Source organism: Leuciscus leuciscus (assembly GCF_965113295.1).
Source record: "Leuciscus leuciscus genome assembly, chromosome: 17".
Lineage (NCBI taxonomy): Eukaryota > Metazoa > Chordata > Actinopteri > Cypriniformes > Leuciscidae > Leuciscus > Leuciscus leuciscus.
In genome coordinates this window covers 14,670,955-14,684,132 of record NC_138741.1, presented here as the reverse complement: position 1 = coordinate 14,684,132, position 13,178 = coordinate 14,670,955, and the positions used below count along the sequence as shown (strand labels likewise).

The 13,178-nt window shown below is 38.4% G+C and overlaps 1 protein-coding gene across 9 annotated transcripts in view; it reads left to right on the top strand.

Annotated features, from left to right (window-relative positions):
* Positions 1-230: 230 nt before the first annotated feature.
* The window catches only part of hectd1 (HECT domain containing 1), a 36,769-nt gene continuing 23,821 nt past the window's right edge, over positions 231-13,178 (top strand). For all 9 annotated transcript variants that reach the window (XM_082142502.1, XM_082142505.1, XM_082142500.1 and 6 more), the window contains exons 1-9: positions 231-474; positions 3,632-3,878; positions 8,791-9,025; positions 9,207-9,434; positions 9,996-10,277; positions 10,468-10,738; positions 10,868-10,944; positions 11,323-11,421; positions 11,532-11,646. In XM_082142502.1, the coding sequence (XP_081998628.1) occupies positions 3,739-3,878; positions 8,791-9,025; positions 9,207-9,434; positions 9,996-10,277; positions 10,468-10,738; positions 10,868-10,944; positions 11,323-11,421; positions 11,532-11,646 (1,447 nt within the window). In that variant the 5' untranslated portion in view covers positions 231-474; positions 3,632-3,738. The remainder of the gene's footprint in view (positions 475-3,631; positions 3,879-8,790; positions 9,026-9,206; positions 9,435-9,995; positions 10,278-10,467; positions 10,739-10,867; positions 10,945-11,322; positions 11,422-11,531; positions 11,647-13,178) is intronic.

Below are 13,178 nucleotides of genomic sequence, written 5' to 3'. Positions count from 1 at the left end.
TATTAGGATCACTGGATTAATTGCATAATGCATTTCCTGCACAATGCAAGTTTCAGGATGAACATTAACCCACTGAACCACTCATGACTTGATTTCAGAGAGTCAGTGTCACTGGTCACTTTGTACAATTGTGCAATCCATGTGAATGATTTGTAATTTTTGTGGCAAACTCGTTGACTGTAAATGTCGAGGTGTTTTAGCGCCCCCTATCGCAGAGCCGCTTCGCCGTTTGTTCCTGACCGCTACTGCGGAGCCTCGTGATATGCGGAGCCTCGACTAGTTCTTTCGACGGCTCTCCATTTCACTCAATATTTCACCCGTCGCCTTCCCGTTTACTTTGACCTCTATCTTACAACCAGCAGAAGCGGGGAATGAAGCAATATTCACATCTTGCCGTCTGACATCTTCACCCCGAGACGCATTTTGTCCACCCTGTGTGTTTTTTCTTCTCTTCTCGTCGTTCGGCGATAAACGGTGAGTGTTTGTGTTGCTCGGCAAAGGGTTCGTTTCTCTGCCTGACAGACGCGATCAGGCCTCGGCATCCCACTCAACTTTAGCTCGCAGATTTACTGGTAAACACAAGGCCGCAGTAGTGTTACTTGGTTTTTTGTTGTTTTTGTTTTGTATTTTAGCTTAAAATTGTTTTCTGACCGGTTATATATGTAGATGGGAAACGTATTAATACCTAATACGAATGAAGTAAATTAAGTTTGGGATTAATTAGGTCTGTCGAAGTGACGCTAACAAGACGCATTTGAGCTAATCCCAGCTAATTAAACCTCACTTTCTCAACCGATTATTTTGGTTTTTACTCATTTGCTGTGGAATTATTTCTTTAAATATGATTTTTACGAGGAAATTAAACGGTTCTTGACTCTGTCATGGCGTTTAAGTTAACATAAGCTGTCTGAACTCAAGAAAGAGGCCATCAAGACTAGATTGAATGTTATGACTATTTCTTTGCTTAACTTGCATTCTCTAATGTTTAATCGAAGATATAATGTTTGATAGCGTCGTATTGTTTGTTGTTTAAGATTTTCAGGTTTAATTGTTCAGGTTTTCAGGGGGTTTTTTCACCTGTTTGGCTCTCAGGATCATGTTAGATGGCCAAACATGAAGTTAAACGCGACATGATATTATAGATCAAACACTGCTATTAGGCTACACACTATTAACGCTCATATGTGCCGTTTGTTCACTGTGAAGGTAAGGTTTTATTGTGCTGCTGTATAGGCTGGTGTCATGATGACATCGGTTGCAATCAAGTTGTTTTTCTGACTCCTTAGTCAGCTGCAATGGCAGAAAGTCAAAGAACATCATTAGAATCATGTTTGTTAGTGAAACATCAAGTGTCATGAAAGCAGGAGCCACGGATAAGCTGAATGTCTGCTTTGCAGTGTACTTTGATTATTTGAAGTTGTATTGATCTCTATGCTGTAAGAATAACAGCAGACAGAATCTAAAAATACTGAACTACTTAAATTTAATTAGACTGGAACTTTTGTATTCGAGACTAAATTTCTTCCTTTTTCTTATATTTAGCTTAGGTGGGAATGAGCCTGCAAAACCTGACACATGAAATAATAGTCAAAAACAAAAAAACTATTATAATAACTATTTCCTTTTATGGAACATTTTATTGTACCTTAGTTTAGACAAACTATAAAATAAAATCTTAAAGTTGACATAAGCGTTTCATTTAATTTTATATAATATTTTGTACATCATGCTTTTATGGGCCATAAAGTATGATTTTGTGAGAATATTGTGCTCACAACTCAAGGAGAAAAATGTACGTGTCGGTTTTATTCACAGCCCCGAAATTAGCAAAATTTGGTGATGTTATTTATATGGCCAAAGCATTAGATGAAATTCTGATAGCTTATATTGTAAATCAGTGAGATTTTTATAACTGTGTATCAGACCGCTTGCATAAAATGTATAAATATTAGTTTTCACTTTGTCTCCCAATAATGTCTTCGTAAGAAGATATTTAATGCTTAGTTTTATGATCAAAGTTCTTAATTGTGGACAGCAAAACATAATGCAATGATTGAGAGATGTACAAATAAACCATTTTAAAAGCCTGTTGCATCATATATTTGATACGTTTTAACCATTTAACATGATAAAAAAAATAAAAAAATAAAGTTAACCTTAGTTGATTCATTCCAGTATATGTTTATCTTGAAATATTAATAACAATTTAAAATGTATTGTTACATTACTAAGTAAAACAACATTACATTTTTCACAGCAAAATAGCAAGTGTACCACAATCTGAAAGTGGAACTTTTTAGAATTATGCTAAAAGGCTTTTTACTTACTGAAAAAATATTAGCTATCAATCAGAAGGCATGTATGATTCTGTACAACATTTTTTTTTTTCTTTCTCCTCATGTTGGTAGTTTAGAGGCTTTAAATTAATGTATCAAATATGATACAATCTTTATAGGGTTGCGTTAATTAACAACAAACAAAACCTTAATAACGATATGAAGATAAAGTTGAATGTTATTGGTCTGGTGGACTAATAGACTGGGAATGAACCGATCCTATTCATTTAAAGGTGGTATAATTATAGTAAACACTTTCTTTCCAAGAGAAATTGTAACTCAGGGCAATGGCATCAGAACTTGTTTTCGTTCACAATGGTCTAGTGTTACTGTTAAAAATTGGTTACGAAACCAAAAAAAGTAACTCTGGAAATGTCAGCTCATGAATTTAAAAAGTTATGGTGAATGCATTGGCTATCATGGGCATGGCATGTATTTGTCTAATTTGATCACAATCAGGTGATTGTTATTCATACTTGAATTTTTAGAGTAGAAATGTAATGTGGTGTGCATGTGATCAGGTTTTCTTTCCTCTCTCCATCCAGCAAATGTGTGGATTAGGCCACAGACAGTTGCTTTGAATGTCAAGTTCAACAGGACATTCTTCCTGAATTAAGTTAGTCACTTAATCTGTTGATAAGTGGATCTCTCTGTTAGTCTCTAAGAAGGTGGTGGATCTATCTGAAGCCTGTCTGTAGCCACTCAGGCAGTAATGGAGGACAGACTTTTGCTATTTTACATAAATCTTCTATTCTAATGATTTTATCCTCATGCTTGGCTCAGCTTGCCTGTCTCAGGAAAGTAGTGCTGCTCTTTCCTTTAATGGTTTGTTTCTCAGAACAATAAAAGTATAGTGATTTCTGTTTGAATTGCTTACTGTGTGTTGGTGAAGAGATGGGCTGTTTGGGCCATACAGTGTGAGTCATTGATGAACTATTCATCATGCGAACTGTTGTTGGCCAAGCTTACTAATTCGCTAATCACAGCAATTTCTTTCAGTGCTTCGATTACAGGCAGCAGTTCATCATGTTTATAGTCTGATTTACTCCTATTAGTTTACCTTTCAAGTGCATACGTTTTCAAGGAGTCATTTGCTCCACCTTTTTCATTATTAACCAACAGTTTCCATTCAATTACTCAAGGGTTGTGTTTTCAGTTCAGCACCAAACAAGTGGGAGAAGGTGGAGGTTAAGGCCCAAAGCAACGTTGCCGAGGATTTTATGTATAGTTCTCTTCTCCTGTTATATCCCAGATGTCATTTCCATGCTCATATTTTGTATCTATTTCTTATGAAGGTGACGACTTGATGAGACATCAAGAGGACCAGTGACTGCCCCTGTTCATTTCTCTCCTGCTGCTGGCGGGGTGACTGGGTGTTGGGTGGATAGGGTAGTGGGGCGTCATGGCGGACGTGGACCCGGACACATTGCTGGAATGGCTGCAGATGGGACAGGGCGATGAGCGGGATATGCAGCTCATCGCCCTGGAGCAGCTGTGCATGCTGTTGCTCATGTCAGACAACGTTGACCGCTGCTTCGAAACGTAAGTGTGAATACTGATGCTGTGCTATTTCTGTGGTTCATTGTTTTGGTATTTTACAAAATGTAAAAGTGTGGTACAATTTAATATAGCATATCAACTTGTAGAAGTGTGGCAAAGGCACTCAGAGATAATACAAATAAAAAAAGACTTGAGTCTGCCGACGCGGATTATGACCCTTTTATAAAATAAACATTGTTTAACGGTATCGTCTGATCTTAGTGTTAAAATTTTGGTGACTGTATTGGCCTTAAATTATCTGATCGGTGCAACACTATCATTAATTCATAAACACTAATGTCTCCAGGTATGCTTACACTAGGGATGCACCGGTATTAAAATTTAGACCAAGCTAATCATTATTTTAATGTTATGGCTGACAAGTCTATAATGTTTATCTAAAACCAATGAAAATACATTTAAAACATAGGAATCACTTTTTAGCAGAAATTTAGACATCACAGCATTTTATTAAATATTATTTTTTTAAATGTAATACGAACAATAAAAATCAAGTCAAAAGAGGGGCGTTTGGTAAAACTGTCCTTGGAACAAATTTCGTTGGTAAGTAGAGCTCAACGATGCAACCAATGTATTTGAATTTGTTAGATATTAGGCTATATGAGAATTTGTGTGTATAGTCTTAAAAGTAAATATCCTATAAATGGGTGTAATTCTCCTATAAAAAGGAGTTGTGTAAATATTGGGAGAAAAAAGCACTTGTAATGCTCATACTACACCTGTGAACATATTCCCTGAGATAAAAAAAAACTAGGGATGCACCGATGCATCGGCTGAACATCGGTAACGGCCGATATTTGCCTCGTTAACTGCCATCGGGAAATAAAAATGACATTCGCCGATGTCACATGGGCGTCAGTTTGGTTTGATATGCTGGGGACAGAGACGCATTCGGAAGTGCATTTTCAGAAGTGCTGGGTACAATGACGCATTTATTTATTTATTTTCTATGAGAAAACTCCTTTTCTCGAGAAAAGAACGACCATGGTGTGTAGCAGAAGAAGCGGCGGAGTATGCACGATCCGCGAGTGCTGAAGACGTTCTGCACGGCTTTGATGGGTGCGCAGGAGGACACAAATGGGCGGCGACTGCTTCTTCCAGTGGCGGGAGCTTTTCCCTCAGCGCCGTCAACAGATAGAGCGTTAACTGTACACACCGCCGCCGACTTGAGCTGCAAAGAAACTCTGGCCTCCCTGTCAAGGACTCTTGTCAAAAAGTACGGGGAAGCTTGACCGCTCTGAATAGTGAGTGAGAGCGCGCGCGCGGTCGGGGCTCTCTCTCTCTCTCTCTCTCTCGCAGAAGAGCGCGTGCGCGCTTAAAATTTAATATTTTGGTATGAACATTCACCCGTGTTTTTTCCCTCATAAATGCGAACACGAAAAATAAAATGAATATTATAATGTTTTTTTTGGTTGGGTCAGACAATGATTACCAAATTTCTCTCTCATATTGCTCTTCATAACAACTGAAAAAGAACTTATAAATAAGGTTATAACTGTCAACCAGAAAGTGACATTAAAGGTTTTTTTTGTTTCATAAATTGGTCTGATTGAATTTGTGCTCATTCTAGGATAGTGTGATCAAGAGCCGAAAGACTTGTATGTTTCCGTGGCACAAAAGAAGGAATAAATAACAAAAAGAAAAAACATCGGCATCGGCCATCGGCCAAGTTGTTATGTTAAACATCGGTATCGGTATCAGCCCAGAATTTCCCAATCGGTGCATCCCTAAAAAAAAAAAAAACATTTCTGATGTATCTAAATCTATAGATTTCACATTTTGAACTAAGTTATGAACTTAATGAGTATACACAAGTCTGCTACCTCTAGATACAAAAGCAACTCAGTCTAACATACAATATTAAAGGGTTTACACAAGATTGTTAAAATGTTTTTACACATCTTTAAAAAGTCTATAATTAAATTGGTTGGATCAGCAGTGTTTTTTGCTAATTTTGTAAGCTGAGTAGGCCTGGAGGTCAGAACAAGGAAGCCACAATAGCTGTTGAAGAAGGTCAAGACAAACAAGGAAGCACCTCAGTTGTGTGGGATTATTTTGGTTTTAAATGTGATGACCACACTTAGTCACTAGTGGTTTGATAAAAGCTGTAGATCACAGGGGGTGGCTGGCTACCCATAGGAGAAATACAACAGACCTCTTAAACCAAAATACAACAAACTATAAGCAGTTTTTTACACAAGTTGACACATATAAATTAAGCCTGCCATTTGTTTATATTTACAGTTGATTGTTAGGGCTGGGTTAAATATATGGATTTCTTTTAATCGATTCTTAAATCTCAAGAATCGTTCTTTTGGTCTATTCTATTTTCAGTTGATTAATTAGAAAAAACTCTGGCTTGCCTCCCATTCAATATATCGCAAAAACTTTTGTGCTTTGTTACTTGCGATATGAAACGAAGTCTCAGCTTTTGAATTCTGTCAATTTTATTAAGAAATTCAAACATTAAATACCATTTTGGCACTCTTTAATGTGGCGTGACAGATCGCTGTCGTTTGAGCAAAGCGGCAATGTGGAGCCCTCGTGAACTGATTATCTTTTCCTCTGTACTATAATTACAGCACAAAATAAACATCAACTTCAAAAGGCATGTCTAAAGATATAGATTGACTTACTGAAATGAATCATGTCTCATGTAATCGCTCAATCAGTGTTTGAACCGTGGAAAGACATCAATAAAACAACTTGTAAACAATGTAACTTGATGTTCCATTTACCTCAGAAAGCCACTCAATGTCCATTTAAATGTTTATATTTCAAAAAACAAATAGAAACATAATTGTTATTATTATAACATTATTATTATTATTATTATAAAAACCTCCTAATTTAAATGTAAGTAACCAGTGGTGTAGTCTAGTTTTTTGTAGTGAGTATACTGTAATTCCCCCCACCCCCGCCAGTTAAGAGCTACATTTAGCCTTAGATGTTACATGAATATGGTCCCTGAACCACAGGTTTTATCAGCTGACAAAAAAAAAAAAAAAAAAAATTAAAACATTACACAAATACAAATTTGCTTTTAGAAATGGTTTTCTAATCGTTTTAATAGATTGTATTATTATTATTTTAAAATACATTTTACTGTGCAATTTCTTTCTAATTTCTTCGAGTTGGACCGAACTTTTATTTTGGTGGGTTGTACACATTTGAGTTTCAGTGTGTTTTAATAAACTATTATTATTATTAGGCCTACTTGAAGTATACTCTACTGTGCAATAGTAATATATTTCTGTTATAATTTCTTCAAGTTATACCGAACTTTTATTTTGACAGGTTGTCGTAAAGACATTACAGTTTCTGTGTGTATATGAAACGAATGAATGACGATAGTTTTATTAAATGAAATGGTGAAATTCTCGTGAAGTGACTTTCATACCAGCTCTGCGATGAAGTGCACATATGTAGCCTACATCATGTCTCAATACAGTGAAACGCTGAAAGCACCACGAGCGTGAGTCACGCGTGCTTCAGTGTGTCTGCGATGAAGTGCACATATGTAGCCTACATCATGTCTCAATACAGTGAAACGCTGAAAGCACCACGAGCGTGAGTCGTGTGTGTGTGTGTGTGTGTGTGTGTGTGTGTGTGTGTGTGTGTGTGTGTGTGTGTGTGTGTGTGTGTGTGTGTGTGTGTGTGTGTGGAGCACACATTGAGCGCTCATTCCCAGAGACGCGTAGAACAATTGCAGTCTCTTTTAACTTTAATATTCACAGACACTATAGTCCATATCGAGATTTGATTCATTGTACAGCCCTACTTTTGGTTTATTCGTTCAAAAATAGCCAAATTCCGTGACAGGATTCCGCAATTCTATCCGTGTCGCTTCGCAAACACAGACGGGGTGAATTTATGAATGAAAGTTCTGACACAAAACTAAGTTGTTACGTATCCTCACGCTTTTTTTAAGTGGGTATACGGAAATCCTTGGCCTTTTCTAGTGGGTATACGGCGTATACCTGCGTATCACGTAGACTACACCACTGTAAGTAACCTATACAAATCAGTTAATTTTAACCTTTAATACTATAGTAATGTAACAACTAGGGTTCCCTGTATAGTTTACAGCATTTTTTGTGATCTTTTTTTTTACCTTGAGCTATTTAATTGAATCACAAGCTTGTGAAATTGAAATCAAATTGTGAAATTTGTCAGTGCCCTACTACCCAGCCCCACTGATTGTCATTAATGATGGATATTACTTTTTCTTAAGTAAAAGATATACTAAACAGGGATGGTAATAGATGAGCGCCAGCATTAGTTCTGCCAACTACCGGAGAAATCAGCTTATCTTCTGCTTGTTGAACTATACGTTATTTTGACAGGAAAATACAACAAAGAATATTATTTACGCGTAGCGCGTTGATTCTGCGTGGTATGTAAGACTTTCGCGCTCTCTCTCTTTTTGTGTGTGTGTGAGAGAAACAGCGTTCTCAGCAAAGAGACGGCAGGTTGTGCGCCTTGACACTAGAGTTTACGATACGTCTAATACAGGTACGCTGCGCATCCATTGAACTGAATTGAAATAGCGCTTGAGTTTCACTCTCCGCCAAACGATTTGTACCAAGTCAGAGTGTTCAGCAAGTGAAAATATATCTATGCAAAACTTATACTTAGCCTCTAACACACACAAGCGAATAAAATCTAAGAATTTATTTGCCAATGGCTAATGATAGACATTTAGTCGCCCAGACTGACGGTTTGCGAGCGATTTGACGTCATGTCGGAGGAGAGGAATGTGAGGATATGTTGCATCGCATATCACCATTTTGCTATTCAACAAGTAAATCATGTATCGCCGTTGTCCCTCCATATCGTGCAGCCCTAATGTGTACCTTCATTTCACTCTGACACTGCTGTCTCGCCACCATAGGTGTCCTCCACGAACGTTTCTCCCAGCTCTGTGTAAGATCTTCCTGGATGAGAGCGCACCAGATAATGTGCTGGAAGTGACAGCCAGGGCCATCACCTACTACCTGGACGTTTCTGCTGAATGCACCCGCAGGATTGTGGGAGTAGATGGAGCCATCAAAGCCCTGTGTAACCGTCTAGTGGTGGTGGAGCTTAACAACAGGACCAGCAGAGATCTGGCTGAACAATGTGTAAAGGTAAATAATGCTTTATTGGCTGGTGTGATTTATTTTTTCAGACTTTTTTTATTTTTTTAATCAATTTGCTAATATGAGGTTAAACAGTTGAAAAGATGCTCTATGAAGCTACTTGATTTTTATAAAGATGCAGTAATTCCACTATGCATGATGGTCATACCATATACGGTCTTGTCATCAGGTTCTGGAGCTGATCTGCACACGGGAGTCTGGAGCTGTATTTGAAGCGGGTGGACTGAACTGTGTGTTGAGCTTCATTAGGGACAGCGGTCATCTTGTGCACAAAGACACATTGCACTCTGCCATGGCAGTAGTTTCTCGCCTCTGCAGTAAGATGGAGCCACAGGACTCTTCCCTTGAGACATGCGTGGAGTCCCTGTCTAGTCTGCTGAAACATGAAGACCACCAGGTAATACATGACTAAAACTTATGGTTCACCCAAAAGAAATTGTACTATATTTTGTGTGAAATCAGTTTTCTGTAGCTTTTTGTGAGGAATGGACTGAAATATAAGCTGTTCAGAATTTAAAATTGTGCTCTCATTCAAAAGTTTGAGGTAGTTTACTTTTTTTTTTTTTTTTTTTTTTTTTTAAAAGCTCTCGAAGACTATTTATTTGATCAAAAATACAGTAAAAACAGTAATATTGGACAATTTTAGCAGCTTTTACTGCAGTCTTCATTGTCACATGATCCATTAGAAATCATTCTAATATGCAGATTTTTTCTCTCTCTGTTGCAAACAGTTTTTGTGCTTAATATTTTTGTGGAAACTGATAAAAAAAAAATACGATTCTTGGGTGAAAAGAAAGTTCAAAAGAACAGCATTTTGTAACATTATAAATGGCTTTTACTCTCACTTTAAATCAATTTAATGCATCCTAATAGGTATAGAGAACTGACATTGTTGGTAAAATGACGCACAAATGTTACATGAAGAACTAAATGATAATTGTCCTGGTGAAATCCACAGGTGTCTGATGGAGCTCTGCGCTGCTTTGCTTCACTGGCGGACCGGTTTACACGGCGTGGAGTTGACCCAGCCCCATTAGCTAAGCATGGACTGACAGAAGAGCTGCTATCCCGAATGGCCGCGGCAGGAGGGACTGCATCTGGACCCTCCTCCACCTGCAAGCCTGGCAGAACCTCTAGTGGAGCCGCTCCATCTGCTGCAGACTCTAAACTGAGCAACCAAGTGTCCACCATTGTCAGCCTGCTGTCTACACTCTGCAGAGGCTCACCACTTGTTACACATGTAAGATGTATATTCACAGAAATATTCTAGCCATTTGCTAGATGTCACAAGTACGGTGCGTTTCCTCCAGGGTTTTTTTGTTTTTGTTTTTTTGACAGAAAATTGCGAGAGGACATTTTCGAAATATATTTGAAATCCCAGTTTCTACTGGTTACATTTATGGACATTTGTGTTTCCTCTCCTCCTCCAGGATCTCCTGCGCTCAGAGCTGCCTGACTCCATGGAGAGTGCTCTGCAGGGGGATGAGCGCTGCGTGCTGGACACCATGCGGCTGGTGGACTTGCTGCTGGTGCTGCTCTTTGAGGGCCGCAAGGCTTTGCCCAAATCCACAGCTGGTTCTACCGGCCGTATCCCTGGTCTGCGGCGTCTTGACAGCTCCGGGGAACGTTCCCACCGACAGCTTATTGACTGTATACGCAGCAAAGACACCGATGCTCTCATTGATGCCATTGACACTGGTGGTTAGTGTTTGAGTAGTGCATGCAATATCAATATATTAGGGGGGCATGGACTTTGAAGGCTTTTGTTGCTTTGAGGTGACATCCTACCTGACTTGTACTGTTTACTTTTTTTTCCCCTCCCCCTGAAAGCATTTGAAGTGAATTTCATGGATGATGTAGGACAGACTCTCTTGAACTGGGCATCTGCATTTGGAACACAAGAGATGGTAGGCTTTATTTATTTATAGCTGGGGGGGGTTTTCAGTGCACATGTTGCAAGAAATTACTTTTAGACAGTGCAATAGCATGAGCAAACAAACCACATACTTATGAATAAAGGTTACACGCTGAATTTAGGACGACACTATTCTTACATTGTGCAATATGGTTATGTGGAGGAGACACGGCTGAATTGGCATTATTGTAATTCTGGCTGACTCGCCACCAGCAGCAATATTACAAATGCTGTGCATAATGAAAACAACTACAACCTAATTTCTTGGACCCTCTTAAGCTTGTGTAAGTTAGAAGAATAGGGTCAGTGCAACAGATGAAAATAGTTTTCTGGTGACTGCAAGATCTCACTGTATTCTGGCCTGCTTAAGGTGGAGTTCCTCTGCGAGAGAGGTGCTGATGTCAATAGAGGCCAGAGGTCATCCTCTCTGCACTATGCTGCCTGTTTTGGCAGGCCACAAGTAGCCAAGGTAAAGTGTTTGTCATGTGACCTAGTCTTTGTATATTCATCATACATGGTTTGATTTTTTTTTTTTTTTTTTGCTTTCTATTTATTTTATGGCAAATGTTTTCCCAATAGACTTTACTGCGCCATGGGGCCAACCCTGACCTGAGAGATGAAGATGGAAAAACTCCATTAGACAAAGCTAGAGAAAGGGGACACAGTGAGGTTGTAGCAATTCTCCAGTCACCTGGTGAGTCCATCAGCTTTTATCTTCACTTCATGAAATTTCGGTTAACCACTGGTATCGGTCACATCAATAAAATATGAGGGTTGTTTCCCTTTTGCTATTTGAAAGTAAATACTTCAGGAGAATAAAGCTAAAGTGTTTATGTTAAAATTAGGGCTGGGGGAATTAACGCGTTAATCTTTGCGATTAATTTGAAATGTTTAACGCGTTAAAAAAAAATAACGCAATTAACGCAGCACTTTTTTTTCTTTTTTTTTTTATGATTTCCTGTTGCGGCTGCTATTGAAAAGACCGAAATATGCCCTCCCGCCTCTCCGTGTTCGGCGATCAGGTTTCATTCTCGCGCAGCTTTCATGAGCGGGTCTTTTCCGCTCCGCGTGTGTGTGTGTGTGTGTCAGCGCGCTCTGTCGTTAACGGCCCAGCGGCGCGCTCTCAGTTCCGTGTGTGTCGGCGGCTCTGTCTAACGGCCCAGCGGCGCGCTCTCAGTTCCGTGTATGTGTGTGTGTGTGTGTCGGCGGCTCTGTCGTTAACGGCCCAAACGCTTCAATCATGTACCGAGCACTGGAAAAGTAAAGTCCACTCAAATAACGTGAAATTTCTCAGTAGACTTCTGTTTGCTGAGCTGGTATAGCCATGCTGGGCAACAATGGTAAAATTATGACCTGCTTTGATCACATGCTCTGCTAATAATAGTAGGACTATATTTTATTTTGATAATTAGTTAAAAAAATAAAAAATAATAATAATCTGTTAAATTGATTATATTTTAATATAGGGCTATTTTCTGTTCCTTTTCCCCCCTGTGTTGTTTAATTAGGTGATTCTAAGTTAAAAGGAATAGTTCACTTTAAAATGAAAATTCTGTCATCATATACTCACCCTCATGTTGTTTTCAAACCTGTATGAATTTCTTTCTTCTACTGAACACAAAGGAAGATATTTAGAAGAATGTCAGTAACCAGACAGTTTCTGGGTCCCATTGTCTTTAGGAAAAATATATACTATGGAAGTCAATGGTACCAGAAACTGTCTGGTTACTGACATTCTTCTAAATATATTCCTTTCTGTTCAGCAGAAGAAAGAAATTCATACAGGTTTGAAACAACATGAGGGTGAGTATATGATGACAGAATTTTCATTTTAAAGTGAACTATTCCTTTAAATATTGATGATTACAAGCTTGGGGGAAACGCAATTAATTGCAATTAATTACAGAAATTGTGCAATTAATTAGTAAATTTTTTTTAATCGATTCCCACCCCTAGTTAAAATACTTTTTATATTAGTATATTTATACTTAGTATGCAGAGGCTATTGTAAACAATTTTTATGCTAATTTTTCCAGAAAAATGTCAACACTGAGGCCATATGGTGCAATCAGAACATTGCCTTTGTCATTTAAGAATCACAAATCAGTCAGACAACGCAGTATTGGCTAAACCAATAGTGTGAATTTGGGACAGAGTAGGTTGTTTGGACAACCAATGGCAGATGAGGGAGTGTTTGGAAAGCCCTGTTTAAAAGCTATATTATTT